At 47.4% G+C, this 21,181-nt stretch overlaps 1 protein-coding gene across 2 annotated transcripts in view; it reads left to right on the forward strand.

The window, feature by feature from the left end:
- Positions 1 to 21,181, forward strand: part of LOC141096338 (coagulation factor XIII B chain-like) — a 169,930-nt gene that overhangs the window by 96,823 nt on the left and 51,926 nt on the right. For both annotated transcript variants that reach the window (XM_073582874.1, XM_073582875.1), the window contains one exon: positions 9,728 to 9,928. In XM_073582874.1, coding sequence (XP_073438975.1) covers positions 9,728 to 9,928 — 201 coding nt within the window. The remainder of the gene's footprint in view (positions 1 to 9,727; positions 9,929 to 21,181) is intronic.

Below are 21,181 nucleotides of genomic sequence, written 5' to 3' on the forward strand. Positions count from 1 at the left end.
GGGGCGCCGAACCAAATTCTTGCCCCGGGTGCCAGGAAGCCTAGATACGCCTCTGCATACATGTTATCCGGGGATACGGTACCCTTTCTCACCTTTGTGCAATCACGTGCAAGCCATACTGGGCCTAACACCGTCTGAGCCTGCCTCCTGATGTATAGACATATATTTTGAATGTGTACGCTATCCATACATGTTATCTGGGGATACGGTACCCTTTCTCACGTTTGTGCAATCACGTGCAAGCCATACTGGGCCTAACACCGTCTGAGCCTGCCTCCTGATGTATAGACATATATTTTGAATGTGTACGCTATCCATACATGTTATCTGGGAATACGGTACCCTTTCTCACCTTTGTGCAATCACGTGCAAGCCATACTGGGCCTAACACCGTCTGAGCCTGCCTCCTGATGTATAGACATATATTTTGAATGTGTACGCTATCCATCCATGTTATCCGGGGATACGGTACCCTTTCTCACCTTTGTGCAATCACATGCAAGCCACTGGGCCTAACACCGTCTGAGCCTGCCTCCTGATGTATAGACATATATTTTGAATGTGCACGCTATCCATACATGTCATCCGGGGATACGGTACCCTTTCTCACCTTTGTGCAATCACGTGCAAGCCATACTGGGCCTAACACTGTCTGAGCCTGCCTCCTGATGTATAGACATATATTTTGAATGTGTACGCTATCCATACATGTTATCTGGGAATACGGTACCCTTTCTCACCTTTGTGCAATCACGTGCAAGCCATACTGGGCCTAACACCGTCTGAGCCTGCCTCCTTATGTATAGACATATATTTTGAATGTGTACGCTATCCATACATGTTATCCGGGGATACGGTACCCTTTCTCACCTTTGTGCAATCACGTGCAAGCCATACTGGGCCTAACACCGTCTGAGCCTGCCTCCTGATGTATAGACATATATTTTGAATGTGTACGCTATCCATACATGTTATCTGGGGATACGGTACCCTTTCTCACCTTTGTGCAATCACGTGCAAGCCATACTGGGCCTAACACCATCTGAGCCTGCCTCCTGATGTATAGACATATATTTTGAATGTGTACGCTATCCATACATGTTATCTGGGGATACGGTACCCTTTCTCACCTTTGTGCAATCACGTGCAAGCCATACTGGGCCTAACACCGTCTGAGCCTGCCTCCTGATGTAAAGACATATATTTTGAATGTGTACGCTATCCATACATGTTATCTGGGGATACGGTACCCTTTCTCACCTTTGTGCAATCACGTGTAATCCATACTGGGCCTCAGAACGGCTGGCGAGCTGTTAAGCAAGCTACAGCACCTGTGGTTTGCACACGTAAGTTTTTCCTTTTTTCAGGAATGACGGTTAGGCCTAATTCCGGAACTGCGGTTGACCTGCACTTACTGGGAAATCATCGTTTGCGGGTAATAATTGTAATCACAGATCCCCATCACTAACGTTGTTCAGCGGGTTATCTTCACCTGTAAGCGACAAACGCTGGCCTTTTCAGTGCAGCGCACATGCAGCCACGGACATGTAAGGGCATGACACACCAGTTATTGGCCAATCTCATGTGCCAGAGCCTCACGTGTCCCTCTAGTAAGCCGGACTCGGACCGCGGGGCATGACGGAGTCTCGTTCGTTAACGGAATTAAGCTTGCAATGTGTGCATCTTTTCTGTAGCTTGCATGGTTGAGGATTCCCAGGTGGAGTCGAATTAAACCGTAGGCTCCACTCCTGGTGGTGCCCTTCTGGACATTCCTTTAAGGTTCAGCTTTGCAACCATACTGCCCACATAAAACAAACACTTTGCCTTCATGAACGCTGTTTGGAGGGTCATGACTCGTGGGAATAACGCCGCCCAATCAGTTAACCTGCTAGAGAGATCCTTCGTTGCTCGCAAGCATGACATCACACTCCCTAGGAGGAAGGTAATGCCACTGTGGCGACCGTACTCCTGGGGGCGACACAACTGCACTGATGCCCAGCCACTGCTCGATGAATCTGCTGGTACATTGACCCAGACCACTACATTCCCCTCGCACGCTACATGGCCTGAATCTGACCCTGATGAAACTCAGGTTACCCTTCCCATATACAGTTCCATCTTACACGGTGACAAAGAGGAAGCTGCAGATGAAAGTGCAGGTTCGGCCCACCCGCCATCAGACACACCACCGTACTATCAGGGGCCCTGTGCCAGTGCCGTCGCCAACGAGTGGGCCCCCCCTGCTTGCTCAGGATCACAGCACTTGCAAGGTTGAAATACTGTGCAGTGAGATGGAAGATGGGGACGATGAGGAGTCCAGACTAGTACAGGGATTCCCTAGCGAGGAGACTTATTTCATTGTTTTCAATGTTGGGACAGCAATTTTTGGGGAGCACTATACTCTGGAGAATGATAGATGGGGCCCACCATACACTGGAACATTCCAAAGGTGGACATCAGACACTGGAGCAGCATTTACAGGGCCCATTATACACTAGAGCATTAGAAATGGGGCCCATTATGTTTGGAGTATTATTTGGGCCCATAAGACAGTGGAGTTTCATCCATGGGGACCAACATATACTGTAGCATTATGTGGAGCTCATCATATACTGTTTCAAACATTATATGGGACCAATGATTCTGTATGGAGAAATAGATGGGCCTTGTCATGAGATGTAAAAAGTGAAGTATTTTTCATTGGACTATACCGCTATTTCTCTGCCGTATCGGAGCATGATGAGTTGTGGTATGTGTTAAAGGGGCGCTCTTTCGCCCAGGGCACATGAAATCCTGGAGCCAGCCCTCCCCCCCACAACTTTAGCCAAATAACCCCCATTTTTCATTGCGTAACTTGTATTATGAAGTTAATTAAGGTTGACAAGCTTAAGTAAGAAGAATTGATGCTTTTGGCATTCAAACGGGCACTGTAGGTGTGTTTCCTGTCCTCCTCTCACTGACGACTTTTATTCCCCGTTGACTTACATTGGGTTTCGTGTTTCGGGACGACCCCGACTTTTCCCTATAATCGGCCGATCTTGCTCGACCCGACTTTTGGAAAAGTCGGGTTTCACGAAACGAAACTCGACCCTAAAAAACCAAAAGTCGCTCAACTCTATTGACCACAGTTCTGTGCATGCCGAAAAAGATGGATATCACCAGAGCAGACTCAAAATGGAGTTCAAGGCATCTCCAGCTGCCTCATTTTAGTGAATGGCTGTCGGGGATTTCGTTTGAATTGCATTTTTGTGGGATTTACACGGAAACCCCTTCATAAATGCTCAGTGTAGCACTAAAGATTGTATTCTCTCCTTATACTGGAAGTGATAAAAAAATGTTATATACCCTTTGAGAAGGTGACATGACTCCCGCTTACTCAACTAAAATCCAGTGAAAACTGCACTCCCATATCCTAATGCCCCCATCTTCTGAGCTCCACTATGCCTTAATTATGGTAAGCAGCCACATGTTTGGCTTTATTGTAATGGGGAGAGCCCAATTAACAATTTACAAGGTGGTTGTCTCCAGAAACACAAGCTGGGCATAATGTATGGGGGTCCTACAATGTATGGGGGTACTGTACTTTATGGGGGCACAATGTTTGGGCACAAAACTGGCATATTTGCAGGTCTCCAGGAAAAATGCCAGTGGTCGCCCTCTCAAGGCTGTGGGATACTCGGTACCGGGCCGGTATCAGTGGGATGTCTCACAGCAGCAGTGACCCAGACCATGGCCCTGGGCGCCCAAGTAATAGGAAAATGTGAATGGTGGAATGTAGTTAGATGAATAGTTCATGACGCCACCTGTGGTGCTCGGCAAGGGAGGTGTTAAGCCGACGCTGCATGCAGATCCGCTGGGACTGAAGGTATGGTGCAGCAAAGATGTAAAAGCTCCCCACAGGTGAAGCTGTAGTCCCAGGGCAGTGTAGATGTGGTTGGCACAGGGATGTAGCAGTGCCAGAAAGGTAGGAAGCAGACAAGACACAGCGGGGTGCAATTTCTGTACCTTTACTTGGTAAATGCAGTCCAGGGTCCTGATTACAGATGGTACTGGAGCAGGCTAGCCTGGAAGCAACTCAGGGATTCTCTCTCAGCAGATGGGCTGTGCAGTCTTTATGTGTAATGCTGTTAATTTTCCTGTAATCAACACACATTCTCATGGTACCATCCTTCTTCTTTACAAAAACTATCGGAGCTGCCCAGGGGCTACAACTGTCTCTGATAACCCCTGCTTCCTTCATCTCTCTCAACATCCCTTTTGCACATAGGTATTGTGTTGGGGGTATAGGCCGGTACCTTTCTTTAATGGGTGGATGATCTCCAGTGGGGATATGATGTTGAACCCCATTTGCCTGCCCAAAATCTAGGGGGTGTTTGCTGAATACCCACTCTGTAAACCCCATTTTTCTGGTATGAAGGTGTAGGAGTCAGTCCCCACCTGCAGTTGCTGGCACCACTCCTCCATCTGCTTCACAGAGCCATTGTCCTCCATCTGATCGGATGAGACCAAGGGCTCTGCTGCCTGCAAAGAGTTGTTATTAACAGTAAGCAGCTTAGCAACTGTGGCGTACTGAGGTATTGTGGCCTCCTCCTCCCCACAATTCAAAAGGCGTACAGGTACTCTCCCTTTACGTACATCAACCACCCCTCTGGCTGTTAAGACAGTGGGCCTGCTATCAGAATATACTGGTTCTACCAATGCCTGGTAATCCTTCCCTCTGAGGCCTATGGCTGCCCGACACCAAATCAACATTTCACATCTTGGGGGTATTGCAATGGGGAAAGCATCACTCACTCTGACACTACCAATTTTTCCGTCAGAGAGTTCTACCTGCTGTCTTTGCATCAGGGCCTTAATCTCCTTCTGCAGGACTCGTTGTTCACTGGAGCCAGCAGTCTCAGCCACCTGTTGCAACAAGACAATAACCTCGGAAAGACAATTTTCAATTACATTTGTACCAAGAGTCATCATGGGATTACATTCACGTCGATCAATATCCACAACTATCAGACCTTGAGTTTTTAACTCCACCCTCCCCACTTTAACAGTAATTTCTTTACATCCCACTTGTGGTAAAGACTGACCATTACTGGCAACTACTGTCAGTTCATCAGGTGGGCCACGGATGAGTTCAGAGTCAGCCCAATACCGCTTGTAGAGGATATAGGGCATGGTGGTCACCTGGGAGCCAGTGTCCAGCAAAGCGTTCATGGGGATGCCGTCAATCGCCACTGGAAGGACCGGTCTCCCTCCAACATACTTGGCTCGCCAGTTCCTTGGGCCTTGTGGTCCTACTCCTGGGGGTTGGCCCTCTTCCCCAGGGGTCGCTCGTTTAAAGGACAAAATCTTGCACGATGACCTGCCTTGTAGCAGCGATGACAGATGGGACGTCCATCCTGGTCATAGCGGTCATTGTTCCTCCCTCGGAGTGGCGGGGTTCTCCTCTTCCAGTGCCACGGGACATCCTCTGGACTGAAAGCAAGCTGGATCTTCTCCTTGGAGGACACCTGCAGGGACTGCACGGTTTTAGTAAGTGCAGCCATACCCCTGGTCAACTCCTGGACCTGAAGACGCAGCTCCTCAGTTGGATCTTTATCCAGAGTCTGTGCATCAGCCTCCACAGGGATGGAAGGAAAAGATGTTGCTTCCTGATGGTAGGTGATCGCTGGGCGCCTAGGGGGCGCTGGACGGCTGTCAGTTGATTCCTGCAGGACCCGAATAGCCCTGTCCTTAAAATCAGCAAAGTCCAGATCAGGGTTTTGCAGGGTTATGATGCGCAACTGCCCTCTGTGGGTACTGGATAGGAGTCCTTCAATGAACTGCTCCTTTAACAATTTATTTTCCTCCTTCACACTGTCAGGATCAACTTGCTTAACTGCCTGCAGCGCCTCCTGCAGGTTAAGAGCATAATCCCTTATACTGTCCTGCGTTCTCTGCCTACATATCCAAAGAATTGCATCTTGATTTCAGCTGCAGTGCGGGTGTCAAAGGTGCTTCTCAACTTGGCTAGAATCTTTTTAACAGTCTCTTTGTCAGTGTCCTGCCAGGCTTTCACCTCTCTCTGTGCTGCACCTGTTAGCTGTCCAATAAGGATGTTCACTTTCTGGCTCTCAGACAGAGGGTATACTTTAAACAAACTGCACAGTCTCTCTTTAAATTCACTCAGGGTATGTGACTCCCTCGAGTACTGCGGTAGCCAGGCCGCTCCTGGAAAGTAGGGCGTAGACAGCGGCACTATGGGGACCGCTGCGGCGGGCGCTACTCATTGCGGCACTGAGAGGTTGGCGGCGGCGTCCGCCACTGCATTGCTGCTTGGCACAGACATTCTCTTCCCCCCAGTTAACGTTATCCAGGGCCGGGGGGTTGAGTGAGCTTACCGGCGGCCGCTTCGCAGGCCCGATGCTCCGGGCTGTAGGCCTCAGCTCCTCCCCTTCTCGTGCACTGTCCTCTCTTCCCGCGCGGCACTTCACTTCTTCGCGCTCTGTGGCAGGCTCCGCCCACGAAGGCCTGCCCCTTTTTCTTCCCACGTGCGCCAATCAGCGGGATAATGGCGGCAATGGCGCCAATTTCGCACACTGTCTATAGCACATAACAGTCTCTGGCACACAGGACCCGGGGATAATTCCGTTTGTGATGCCAAGTTGGGTCGCCCTCCCAGGGCTGTGGGATACTCGGTACTGGGCCGGTATCAGTGGGATGTGTCACAGCAGCAGTGACCCGGACCATGGCCCTGGGCGCCCAAGTAATAGGAAAATGTGAATGGTGGAATGTAGTTAGATGAATAGTTCGTGACGCCACCTGTGGTGCTCGGCAAGGGAGGTGTTAAGCAGACGCTGCATGCAGATCCGCTGGGACTGATGGTATGGTGCAGCAAAGATGTAAAAGCTCCCCACAGGTGAAGCTGTAGTCCCAAGACAGTGTAGATGTGGTTGGCACAGGGATGTAGCGGTGCCGGAAAGGTAGGAAGCAGACAAGACACAGCGGGGTGCAATTTCTGTACCTTTACTTGGTAAATGCAGTCCAGGGTCCTGATTACAGATGGTACTGGAGCAGGCTAGCCTGGAAGCAACTCAGTGATTCTCTCTCAGCAGATGGGCTGTGCAGTCTCCTTCCTAGCGCTTACTTAAGGGATCTCCAGCACTGAGTTACACTGAAGTTCCTCCTGTCAGATGTTCCCAAGAACTATACTTGTATGGCAGACAACTGTAGCCTGTTCCAGGGACTCCTCACTCCTAAGTCCCGGCTCACTATCCGTGTTGCTGTTGTGCCCTCAAGTCTTAGATGGGAGTATTGCATTTACAGCCTTCTACTCCTCTGGTGTCTGCTGTAGGACCATCAGTGTCCACACAGCCGTGGAGACCAGGCTCCAGTTCATGCGCTCTTACTGGAGATGAGCTCTTCCTCTCAGCTCTATCTCAGCGCTCCTTCCACACATCTGCACACTTCACCCTCTGCAGACTGACTGACCACTCCTACCTCTTGGCCCTCAGAGAGCACTCCTGACCTTAATTCCGGTTCAGAGTTCCCCCTGCTGGCCTGGAGTGGAACTGTGTTGCATGCATAGATTGACTGAGAGAGAGACCCGTCATTGCCTCCAAGCCTGGCACTACCTTCCCTGGAGGAAGGCAAAGCCACTGTGGCGACCATACTCCTGGGGGCGCCACACATGTTACAAAATAGTCGCTTCAGATGTAATGTAGATTAATTCATTGAGAGTTGGAATTTCTACATAGAGAGATGCAATTTTACTTTTGGGGTTTTTCTGCTATTCTTGTACCTTCCTGTTTTTCAACCTGTATAGTGGACACTAGGGTGACCGGATCTCATATGGGGGGAAAAAAATGTTGGAATCTTGTCCGTCTGGACCCCACAAAACGATTCCCCTTTCCAGATATTGAGATAGCCAAAATTTGAGCTCGATCAAACGACGTTAACCCGTGCCGCTCGTTGCTCAAAGTTTGAAAAAATCCAAATTGAGGTTTTTTAAGATTTAGGTATTTTGCATAGTCTGTTAGACTATAAAGAATGTGACAACAACATTGCAGAAATAGCCCTGACCAAATTTTCGAACCATTTTTGGTATTTGAATGCAGAGTTGGTGGGATTATCGTTTTTTGATCCCACCATTACAGACAATGAAAAGTTGTTAATGGCTAATAAATTGCTCGGCAGCACAGATGAACCATCAGAGCACGCTAACCTACATGAGTTGATAATTTTACATAGTTATCTAATCTATTCTAGAGCTTTTGTTAAAGTAGTTTTTGAAACGTCAGAATATAATGCTCGGCATTTGCTTACAACTTGCAGGACATATTGCTTTTGTTCTTCATCTTTTGTCAGAAGGTCGTTAAAGTCGGTTACTTCCTACCTTTTTTAATTTTTCTTTCCTAACTTTTGGCTTTACAACCCTAGCATGCTCTGATGGTTCATCTGTGCTACTGAGTAATTTATAAGCCATTAACAACTTTTCATTGTCTGTAATGGTGGGATCAAAAAACGATAATCCCACCAACTCTGCATTCAAATACCAAAAATGGTTCGAAAATTTGGTCAGGGCTATTTCTGCAATGTTGTTGTCACATTCTTTATAGTCTAACAGACTATGCAAAATACCTAAATCTTAAAAAACCTCAATTTGGATTTTTTCAAACTTTGAGCGACGAGCGGCACGGGTTAACGTCGTTTGATCGAGCTCAAATTTTGGCTATCTCAATATCTGGAAAGGGGAATCGTTTTGTGGGGTCCAGACGGACAAAATTCCGACATCGATTTTTTGTGGTCACCCTAGTGGACACTATAAGAAGAAAACTTCAATTTCAGAATTTGTTTGTTCAAACAATACCCCTAAAAAGGGAAAAAAATGTTGAAAAGGTTCTATGTTGCCTAAAATGGTACAAAAAAAAGTTTCAACTCAACCCACAAAAATAAAGGCCTCATACAGCTGTCAAAGAAAAAAGTTATGGCCCCTTGCTTCTTGCCGTCAACCCTTGCCACAACTTTCCTGTTGTTACAAACGGTGGCAAACACATGGACTTCTCCCAAGTGCCATGCAGACTTTTTAGCGAGGCTTAAATTTATTGAATTAAATTTCTATTAAGTTTTTGCTATTACTTTGACACCAGCATGATGTAGGGACAAATACAAAATGCCAGCCATTCTGAAAATGTACGGTAATCTTTACTTTCTTGAAGCTTTTATGCTACTCTGAGATACATGTTTTGGTCCTTGTCCAGGTGCGATATCCAAACATATATGTGATTGTAATAATATTGGGCTGTAATAATAACAACACAAAATTCATTTTTTTTTTCCAGATGACTGCATATTGGAAAAGAAACAATGTTAAGAAACATTAGATTGGAAAATGTTCCTTTTAAAATTTCAAATGAGAAATATGTGGAATTTTATTGCATTGGAAATATGGTTCAGTCACGGCTGCATATTAAGATGGTAGTATGCATTACCCCAATGCATCACCTTAGACCTGTATAGAATACAGCAGGGGTCCGCAACCTGCAGTACTACAGCTGTTAGGAAAATGCAACTAACTGCGTGCCCTGATGACTGCAGCCTGTTAGGCACTGTTAGGACATGATGAGAGATACAGTTCACAGCAGCTCGAGTACTGCCGGTTGCTGACCCTCGCACTACATCTCCACTTTTTGTCATCACTTGTAGTTTAAGAATACTTCATTAGTTTCTATTTCTGTTTCATGTTTTTCAGATTTTGACTCATGTCAACTGTCAATGGATAAAATTGTACAGAGTAATTTAGTCGTGCCTAAGAGTACATCTATTGGTAAAGTCTATAACAATGGTGATCATATCCTCTCTCGATGTAAAGCCAATTATTATCGTGCATCCCCAACTTTGAAAGTGGAATGCTTAAATGGAGAAATGATCTATCCAAAATGTACTCAGGAAAGTAAGTATATTGCTGACAGTGTTAAGTTACAATTTGTAGTCATTAGCAATAAAACACCTAGGGAGAGACCTGTCAGTCTAAGGGATCGGGTCGGGGAGAAGTCACTTGGGACTTGCAGTGTGTCTTCAGCAATATGGCGCTGGACAGCGCTATGGGCATGCGCGATTCCGGCCGCACTCCTGCCCCGGCCTCCAGCAGAACAGCGCTGTAGAACAGGAAAGAAGGGTGAGTATATAAATGTTTTTTTTTTTTTTTGTACTTTTAATAGGAGTGAGGGGACCATGCAAACCACGATAGGGGAGGTGAGAGGACCATGCATACCAGGATAGGGGGGTGAGGGGGCCATGCATGCCAGGATTGGGGGATGAGGGGTACCATGCATACCATGAAAGGGGGGTGAGAGGACCATACATACCAGGATTGGGGGGTGAGAGGACCATTCATACCAGGATTGGGGGATGAGGGGTACCATGCATATCAGGATTGGGGGATGAGGGGTACCATGCATACCAGGATAGGGGTGTGAGGGGACCATGCATACCAGGATTGGGGGTGAGGGGGCCAAGCATACCAGGATTGGAGGGTGAGGGGGCCATGCATACCAGGCTTGGGCGGTGAGGGGTACCATGCATACCAGGATAGGGGGGGTGAGGAGACCATGCATACCAGGATAGGGGGGTGAGGAGACCATGTATACCAGCATAGCGGGGGGTGAGGGGACCATGCATACCAGTATTGGGGGATGAGGGGTACCATGCATACCAGGATTGGGGGATGAGGGGTACCATGCATACCAGGATTGAGGGATGAGGGGTACCATGCATACCAGGATTGAGGGATGAGGGGTACCATGCATACCAGGATTGAGGGATGAGGGGTACAATGCATACCAGGATTGGGGGGGTGAGGGGACCATGTATACCAGGATTGGGGGGGTACCTTGCATACCAGGATAGGAATGAGGGGTGCCATGTGTACCAGGATAGGAGGGTGGCAGCACATAGCAGGATACGAGCCATATGCCAATGAAAATGCTCGCCACCCGGGCGTAGAACGGGTTCATAGCTAATATATATATATATATATATATATATATATATAAATACAATTAGTCTAATGTTGGTTCTAAATTATGGACATATATTTATTTAATAAATGATTATTTCAAGGAACAAAATGGTGTGGGGTCCCCCTATTATTTTTAGACAGCAACACTATACTACGGTAATTGTATTTGTCACTGACATATATATATATATATATATATATATATATATGGTATTATATTTTGATTATATTTATATTATATATGATATCTTATGTATATTTATTCTATGTGTATACATGTATTATATCTTTAGTATTAGAGCATGTCAGTGTGATTTTACTGTCTAACCGCATATGACTTGCCGGCCTATCTATCTATTATAAATACATATATACGTGTCAGTGACACACACACACATATATATGTATTTATATTAGATAGATCGCTAGATAGATAGATAAGCCGGCAATTCATATGCGGCTAGACAGTAAAATCACACTGACAGCTCAGAAAAGAATAGATAGAATAGATATATACACATAGAATACATAGATATATACATGTCAGTGACACACACACATATATATCTGTGTTGTCTATGTGTATATATCTATACTATCTATTGTATTCTAACATGTCTGTGTGATTATATAGTAGCCGCATATGAATTGTCGGCTTTTTTCAAAGGACACCGATGCGTATCAATCGGACAGCACTTGCATAGTGCGAGTACTGTCAGATTTTTGATCGCACCCATTGACTTGCATTGGCGATTTTCACCTGAAAATCGCAGCACATCGCAGCATGCTGCGATTTTTTTCTCAGTCCGATTTCGGCTGAGAAAAAGATCGCAAATGAGATGTCACCCATTGAAAAACGTTGGTCAGAGTGCAATCCGATTTTTAATCGGATTGCACTCATCCGATTTTCACACCAGTGAGTATGAGCCCTTAGACAAAACCCTTGATGAAAGCATTCACTGCAATGAGCAGATTGAGTCACTTTAGGCTCCCTCTGGCCCAGAGATGTAGCTAGTGTTTTGGTTCAGGGGGGGCGAAACTTCTGAGTGGGCCCCGAACTAGGTAACTGTGATTACAACTCGGTGACGCACCCTAATAGTGGATGTAGGAGATGACTGCGCTGTTACTGAAAATAATCCCTACATAAAGACCAACATGGATATTACCGCAATATGGTCAGTGGTAAATACCAGTCCTACAAAACATATGTGATTACTGCACAGGTATAGTTGGTGTCTTACCGCTGACGTTCTTTCTGATGGAATCGGTCACTTTTCACGTCTTTTCCATCTGGCCCAGACCGAGATGACAACTCCTCCAGCCACGACACTGCTACAGAGAATACAACAATGACACGTTTCGCTTCTCATATTCCACCATGTATCCCCAACCTGCACAAACCCCTCATCCTGCTGATACCCCAATACTGAACCGCTGCTGCTGTATGTGTCCCTATTACTGCACCTGATACCCCAATGCTGAGCCGCTGCTGCTGTATGTGTTCTTATTACTGCACCTGATATCACAATGCTGAGCCGCTGCTGCCGTATGTGTCCCTATTACTGCACCTGATACTCCAATACTGTGTCGCTGCTGCCGTATGTGTCCCTATTACTGCACCTGATACTCCAATACTGTGTCGCTGCTGCCGTATGTGTCCCTATTACTGCACCTGATACCCCAATGCTGAGCCGCTGCTGCCGTATGTGTCCCTATTACTGCACCTGATACCCCAATGCTGAGCCGCTGCTGCTGTATGTGTTCTTATTACTGCACCTGATATCACAATGCTGAGCCGCTGCTGCCATATGTGTCCCTATTACTGCACCTGATACCCCAATGCTGAGCCGCTGCTGCTGTATGTGTCCCTATTACTGCACCTGATACTCCAATACTGTGTCACTGCTGCCATATGTGTCCCTATTACTGCACCCGATACCCCAATACTGAGCCGCTGCTGCCGTATATGTCCCTATTACTGCACTTGATACCCCAATACTGAGCCTCTGCTGCCATATGTGTCCCTATTACTGCACCTGATACCCCAATGCTGAGCCGCTGCTGCTGTATATGTCCCTATTACTGCACTTGATACCCCAATGCTGAGCTGCTGCTGCTGTATGTGTCCCTATTACTGCACTTGATACCCCAATACTGAGCCTCTGCTGCCGTATGTGTCCCTATTACTGCACTTGATACCCCAATGCTGAGCTGTTGCTGCCATATGTGTCCCAATTACTACACCTGATACCCCAATACTGAGCCACTGCTGCCGTATGTGCCCCTATTACTGCACCTGATACCCCAATACTGAGCCTCTGCTGCCGTATGTGTCCTTATTACAGCACCTGATACCCCCTATACACACACGGCTCTGCTCCACACCCCCTATACACATGCGGCTCTGTTCCGTACATCTTGTACACATACAGCTCTCCGTAAACTTTGTACACACGCAGCTCTGTTCCGTACACCTTGTGCACACGCACCTCTGCTACGTACACGCTGTACTCACACACCTCTGCTACGTACACGCTGTACACATGCGCTTCTGCTACGTACACGCTGTACAAATGTGCCTCTGCTACGTACACGCTGTACAAATGTGGCTCCGCTCCGTACACCTTGTACACACCTGGCTCCGCTCCGTGCACTTGTACACATGCGGCTCTGCTCCGTACACCTTGTACACATGCGGCTCTGCTCCCTACACCCCGTACACATGCGGCTCTGCTCCCTACACCCCGTACACGTGCGGCTCTGCTCCGTACACGCTGTACACATGCGGCTCTGCTCCGTACACGCTGTACACACGCGGCTCTGCTCCTCACACCCCGTACACATGCGGCTCCGCACCATACACCTTGTACACATTCATCTCCAATCCGTACACATTGCACACACGGCTCCACTCCGTACACACACGGCTCTGCTCCGTACATCCCGTACACACACGGCTCTGCTCTGTACACCCCGACCTGTACACACTTGGCTCCGCTCCGTACACAAATGGCTCCACTCACCCCATACACACGCGGCTCCGCCCCTCCGTTCACCTCATACATGCATATCTCTGCTCCGTACACCTTCTACACACACGGCTCCGCTCTCTACACCTCATACACACACAGCTCTGCTACATCCACCCTGTAAACCCCTCCTGAGCCCACACAGAAACTTACTTCACCTCATCCAGCACCATGACAACCAGCACAGCAGAGCGCTGTAGCAGTTGAAGCCCTGATCATGTGACCCCCTGACTCCGCCCCTCCCGTGACCTCATCACAGGTCCTGTGTGCACAGAATAGCCCAGGACGACATTGCTGGCTGTGAGGTGGGGGGCGCACTGCTGGCACCGGGGCCCTCCACCGCCTTCTCAGGGCCCATAGCGGCTGGGCGGCAGAGTAGGGAGATCGACTCTCCCTGCTCTGCCGCAGAATGTAACTGTATGGGCGCGCTGCACACGCCGATACAGTTACAGTAGTGTAGCTCTGGTGGGCCCCCTCAGAGCTCGGGGCCCGGGGCCACCGCCCCCTCTGCCCCCCCGGTAGCTACGCTACTGCTCTGGCCGCTTTCCTGGTGGTGTACTATCTTTTGCAGCATACACAATGTTCCGTCGATCACAGTTTTGGTTACCTTTAAAAAGACAAACACTAGTGGAGCAAACTCAGACAGATAAAACCTAAGATAAAAATAAAAATCTACATATAACCTGCTGTTAAGTATGTAAAAAATTAGAGACCATGTCACCCCAAATAGTTAATAAATAACATTTCTCACATGTCTACTTTACATGAGCACAATTTTTGAACAATTTTTTTTGTTATGAAGTTATAAGGGTTAGAAGTTGACCAGCAATTTCTCCTTTTTCCAATAAAATTTACAAAACCATTTTTTTCTGAACCATATTACATTTGAAGTAACTTTGAGGGGCCAATATGACTGGAAATACCCTCAAATTATACCATTCTATAAACTGCACCCCTCAAGATGCTCAAAACCACATTCAAGAGGTTTATTAACCCTTCAGGTGCTTCAAATGAATTAATGGAAGGAAAAAATGAACATTTAAATTTTTTTCACAAAAATTTTATTTTAGACCCTATTTTTTATTTTTGCAAGGGTAACAGAAAAAAATGGATCCCAAAATTTGTTGTGCAATTTCTCCTGAGATGCCCAATATGGTGGGGAAAATCACTGTTTGGGCACACTGCAGAGCTTGGAAGGAAAGGAGCACCATTAGATTTTTTGAATGTAAAATGTTCTGGAATAATTTGCGGACGCCATGTCGTATTTGCAGAGCCCTGGATGTGCCTAAACAGTGGAAAACGCTCACAAGTGACACCATTTTGGAAATTAGACCCCTCGATGAACTCGTATAGATGTGTGGTGAGTACCTTAAACCCCCAGGTGCTTCACAGAAGTTTATAATGTTGAGCCATGAAAATGATAAAAATCTAATTTTTCATACACAAATCATTTTTATAACCAAATGTTGCATTTTCATAAGGGTAATAGGAGAAATTGCACCATACAATTTGTTGTTTATTTTCTCCTGAATGCGTCAATACTAGAGTTGAGCGACTTTTGGTTTTTTAGGGTCGCGTTTCGTTTCGTGAAACCCGACTTTTCCAAAAGTCGGGTCGAGCAAGATCGTCCGATTATAGGGAAAAGTCGGGGTCGTCCCGAAACACGAAACCCAATGTAAGTCAATGGGGAATAAAAGTCGGCAGTGAGAGGAGGACAGGAAACACACCTACAGTGCCCATTTGAATGCCAAAAGCATCAATTCTTCTTACTTAAGCTTGTGAACCTTAATTAACTTCATAATACAAGTTACGCAATGAAAAATGGGGGTTATTTGGCTACAAACTGTGGGGGGGGAGGGCTGGCTCCAGGTTTTCATGTGCCCTGGGCGAAAGAGCGCCCCTTTAACACATACCACAACTCATCATGCTCCGATACGGCAGAGAAATAGCGGTATAGTCCAATGAAAAATACCTCACTTTTTACATCTCATGACGAGGCCCATCTATTTCTCCATACAGAATCATTGGTCCCATATAATGTTTAAAACAGTATATGATGAGCTCCACATAATGCTACAGTATATGTTGGTCCCCATGGATGAAGCTCCACTGTTTTATGGGCCCAAATAATGCTCCAAACATAATGGGCCCCATTTCTAATGCTCTAGTGTATAATGGGCCCTGTAAATGCTGCTCCAGTGTCTGATGTCCACCTTTGGAATGTTCCAGTGTATGGTGGGCCCCATCTATCATTCTCCAGAGTATAGTGCTCCCCAAAAATTGCTGTCCCAACATTGAAAACAATCAAATAAGTCTCCTCGCTAGGGAATCCCTGTACTTGTCTGGACAGGTGCTGTAGCTTGCTTAACAGCTCGCCAGCCGTTCTCACGCCCAGTATGGATTACACGTGATTGCACAAAGGTGAGAAAGGGTACCGTATCCCCAGATAACATGTATGGATAGCGTACACATTCAAAATATATGTCTCAGGAGGCAGGCTCAGACGGTGTTAGGCCCAGTATGGATTGCACGTGATTGCACAAAGGTTAGAAAGGGTACCGTATCCCCGGATAACATGTATGGATAGCGTACACATTCAAAATATATGTCTATACAGCATGAGGCAGGCTCAGACGGTGTTAGGCCCAGTATGGATTGCACGTGATTGCACAAAAGTTAGAAAGGGTACCGTATCCCTGGATAACATGTATGGATAGCGTACACATTCAAAATATATGTCTATACAGCATGAGGCAGGCTCAGACGGTGTTAGGCCCAGTATGGATTGCACGTGATTGCACAAAGGTTAGAAAGGGTACCGTATCCCCAGATAACATGTATGGATAGCGTACACATTCAAAATATATGTCTCAGGAGGCAGGCTCAGACGGTGTTAGGCTCAGTATGGATTGCACGTGATTGCACAAAGGTTAGAAAGGGTACCGTATCACCGGATAACATGTATGGATAGCGTACACATTCAAAATATATGTCTATACAGCATGAGGCAGGATCAGACGGTGTTAGGCCCAGTATGGATTGCACGTGATTGCACAAAGGTTAGAAAGGGTACCGTATCACCGGATAACATGTATGGATAGCGTACACATTCAAAATATATGTCTATACAGCATGAGGCAGGCTCAGACGGTGTTAGGCCCAGTATGGATTGCACGTGATTGCACAAAGGTTAGAAAGGGTACCGTATCACCGGATAACATGTATGGATAGCGTACACATTCAAAATATATGTCTATACAGCATGAGGCAGGCTCAGACGGCATAATCTGACATGTGGGCCAATGTTCCCGGTGTCAATGATGCACTGCGAGTGCTGGGTGGAGGAGCACTTTCTGGCAAATCCACATCCCTCCAGTCACGCACAAACCCTGTACCAGACCTTGCCACGCCAACATTTTCACTTGCCCCACGAGATGCATCCTCCTCCCCTAAGTAATCATCCCCATCATCATCCTCCTCCTCCTCTTCTTCCTCCACCTCGTCCAGGAGAGGTCCCTGAGCAGACAATGGCTGAATGTCATCAAGGATTCCCTCCTCCTCTTCCTCCTCATCAACATTGGCTGCAGACGCCTGCTCCTTAAGGTGCGTCAAAGTTTGCATGAGCAGACGCATAAGTGGGATGCTCATGCTTAGGATGGCGTCGTCTGCGCTTACCAGCCGTGTGCATTCCTCAAAACACTGAAGGACTTTACAAAGGTCTTTCAGCTTCGACCACTGCACACCTGTCAACTCCATGTCTGCTCTCAAAGTGCCTGGCCGTGTATCCTCCCACAAATGCATTATGGCCTGCCTCTGCTCGCACAGCCGCTCCACCATGTGCAGGGTGGAGTTCCACCTTGTTGCAATGTCGATAATGAGGCGGTGGTTGGGAAGGTGGAGCAATCGCTGCAGCTTCTGCATACGAACGGAGTGTACAGGCGACCGGCGGATGTGCGCGCACAGTCTTCGCACCTTCTGGAGCAGGGCTGTTAACTCCGGATAATTTTTGAGGAAGCACTGCACCACCAGGTTCAAGGTGTGAGCCAAGCAAGGAATGTGGCTGAGTTTTGAAAGGGCTATGGCTGCCACAAAATTCCAGCCGTTATCACTAACTACCTTGCCTGCCTCAAGATGTACACTGCCCAGCCATGACTCAGTTTGTCGCTTCAAGTACTCGGCCAGCACCTCGGCGGTGTGTCTGTCGCCCAAACACATCATCTGCAACACAGCCTGCTGACGCTTTCCACTAGCTGCTCGATAGGGGGACACATCGTGTGCAACAGTGGCAGCTGCAGATGGAGTGCTCGTACGACTGCGCTCTGTGGACGAGCTTTCGCTTCTGGAGGAGGAGGAGGAGGAGGAGGGTCGAACGCCTACAGCCAACTCTTTCCTATACTGTGGGCTAGGCAGCACTGTCCCACCACCGCTGTCCCCTGTCGACCCTGCATCCACCACATTAACCCAGTGCGCAGTGATGGATACGTAACTGCCCTGGCCATGCCGACTGGACCATGCATCAGTTGTGAGGTGCACCTTTCCGCTCACTGACTGCTTGAGTGCATGGACAATGCGGTCTTTCACATGATGGTGGAGGGCTGGGATGGCTTTGCGAGAGAAGAAGTGGCGACTGGGTAGGTCATAGCGTGGTACTGCATAGGCCATGAGTTCGCGGAAAGCTGTGCTTTCCACCAACCGAAAGGGCATCATCTCAAACGAGATTAGTTTGGCAATGTGGGCGTTCAAACCCAGTGTACGCGGATGAGAGACTGAGTACTTTCTTGACCTACTCATAGTGTCTGGGAGGGTGAGCTGGACTTGAGAGCTGCATATGGTGGAAGTAGCAGTGGACAGGGTGGACTGAGAGAGGGCTGATGATGGTGATGGAGTTGGTGTTCTTTCTGATGGCCTAGAATCAGTCTTTCGTTGATATAACAGTGGGATTCCCTGACTGCTGTGGTCTTGCAACGACACCTCAACATTTGCTGCTGTGCTAACCGGTGGGCTTACAGTGGGGGAAACAATGTAGCGTTGCTGACTACCTTCGTTGTGATCAGTTGCACATGTGGCACTTGAGGTTTGGTGTTGTGTCCACGCTTGCAAGTGCATGCTGGTTAAATGTCTAAGCATGCAACTGGTATTCAAATTTTTCAGATTTTTCCCTCGGCTAAAGGTCTTTGCGCACTTCTTACAGATAACCTTGGCCTGATCATGAGGATTTTGTTCAAAAAAGTGCCACACTGCACTCTTCCTACTTTGGCAGACATTTCGCGGCCTAGCACGCTGTGATCTTTTGACCCTCTGGACAAGCTGTCCAGCAACTCTTTTGATTTTTGGAACCTGTCTTTGGAGTGCTCCGGGCCTGCCAGATAACAGCTGTTGCGATGTCGATGTCTGCTGTGGATGCTCCTCATCTGAGCTATTGGAAGCAGCACCCTCTTCCCCCAATGGATGCCAATCTGGGTCAACAACTGGGTCATCCATCACCTCCTCTTCTATGTCATGTGCACCTTCCTCTGTGTCACCGTGTATGGTGGTATAGTGTGCGGGAAGGGGCACCTGAGTCTCATCAGGGTCAGAATCTGGCTCTGTACACTGCGAGGACAATGTAGTGCTCTGAGTGAATGTACCAGCAGAATCATCCATCAGCGGCTGTGCATCAGTGCACTCCATGTCAGATTCATCTTGGCCTGGGTAATTCACCATTTCACTTGATAATCCAGGCATGGTATGTGAAAACAGCTCCATGGAGTAATCAGTAGTATGGCCTGCGTCATCCTTCAATCTTGGTTGGGGTGAAGGACACAAGGAAAGGTGTGGTTCATGAACATGAGCCTCCAATGACGACTCAGTGCTTTTACTTTTTACAACTGAAGAAGAGGAGGCGATAGAGCTGGAGGCTGAGTCAGCAATGTAAGACAAAAATTTTTCCTGATGCTCTGGCTTTAAAAGCGGTTTGCCAACTCCTAGAAAACTAAGCGTTCGAGGCCTTATGTAGCCAGACGATGACGCAGGGTCAGCACCTCCTGCATTCGGTCCTATTTTGCTCTTGCCACTACCATCAGATCCACCACCAACACCATCATTACCAGCTGCCAACCCCCGCCCAATTCCACGGCCTCTTCCACCAGCCTTCCTCATTTTTGGTAGAAATGTAGACAAAATCCAACAAACTATATAGTAATGTAAAACAAGGTACAAGGTGTCTATAGGACAGGGGAGATTTTGAATATCTGCACACACTTTTGGACAGTGGACACTTTTGGATTGTGTGAGGCCCACTGTTATCTCAGCGCTATGTGACAGGCTCGATGGCACTGCTGTGACCTAAGTGACTAGAGGATAAGGGAGATTTTGAATATCTGCACACACTTTTGGACAGTGGACACTTTTGGATTGTGTGAGGCCCACTGATATCTCAGCGCTATGTGACAGGCTCGATGGCACTGCTGTGACAAAAGTGACTAGAGGATAAGGGAGATTTTGAATATCTGCACACACTTTTGGACACTGGACACTTTTGGATTGTGTGAGGCCCACTGATATCTCAGCGCTATGTGACAGGCTCGATGGCACTGCTGTGACCTAAGTGACTAGAGGATAAGGGAGATTTTGAATATCTGCACACACTTTTGGACACTGGACACTTTTGGATTGTGTGAGGCCCACTGATATCTGAGTGCTATGTGACAGGCTCGATGGCACTGCTGTGACAAAAGTGACTAGAGGATAAGGGAGATTTTGAATATCTGCACACACTTTTGGACACTGGACACTTTTGGATTGTGTGAGGCCCACTGATATCTCAGCGCTATGTGACAGGCTCGATGGCACTGCTGTGACAAAAGTGACTAGAGGATAAGGGAGATTTTGAATATCTGCACACACTTTTGGACACTGGACACTTTTGGATTGTGTGAGGCCCACTGATATCTCAGCGCTATGTGACAGGCTCGATGGCACTGCTGTGACCTAAGTGACTAGAGGATAAGGGAGATTTTGAATATCTGCACACACTTTTGGACACTGGACACTTTTGGATTGTGTGAGGCCCACTGATATCTCAGCGCTATGTGACAGGCTCGATGGCACTGCTGTGACAAAAGTGACTAGAGGATAAGGGAGATTTTGAATATCTGCACACACTTTTGGACAGTGG

The sequence above is a fragment of the Dendrobates tinctorius genome, unplaced genomic scaffold (genome assembly GCF_039654945.1).
Source record: "Dendrobates tinctorius isolate UK_male_01 unplaced genomic scaffold, ASM3965494v1 ptg000074l, whole genome shotgun sequence".
In the NCBI taxonomy this organism is placed as follows: Eukaryota; Metazoa; Chordata; class Amphibia; order Anura; family Dendrobatidae; genus Dendrobates; species Dendrobates tinctorius.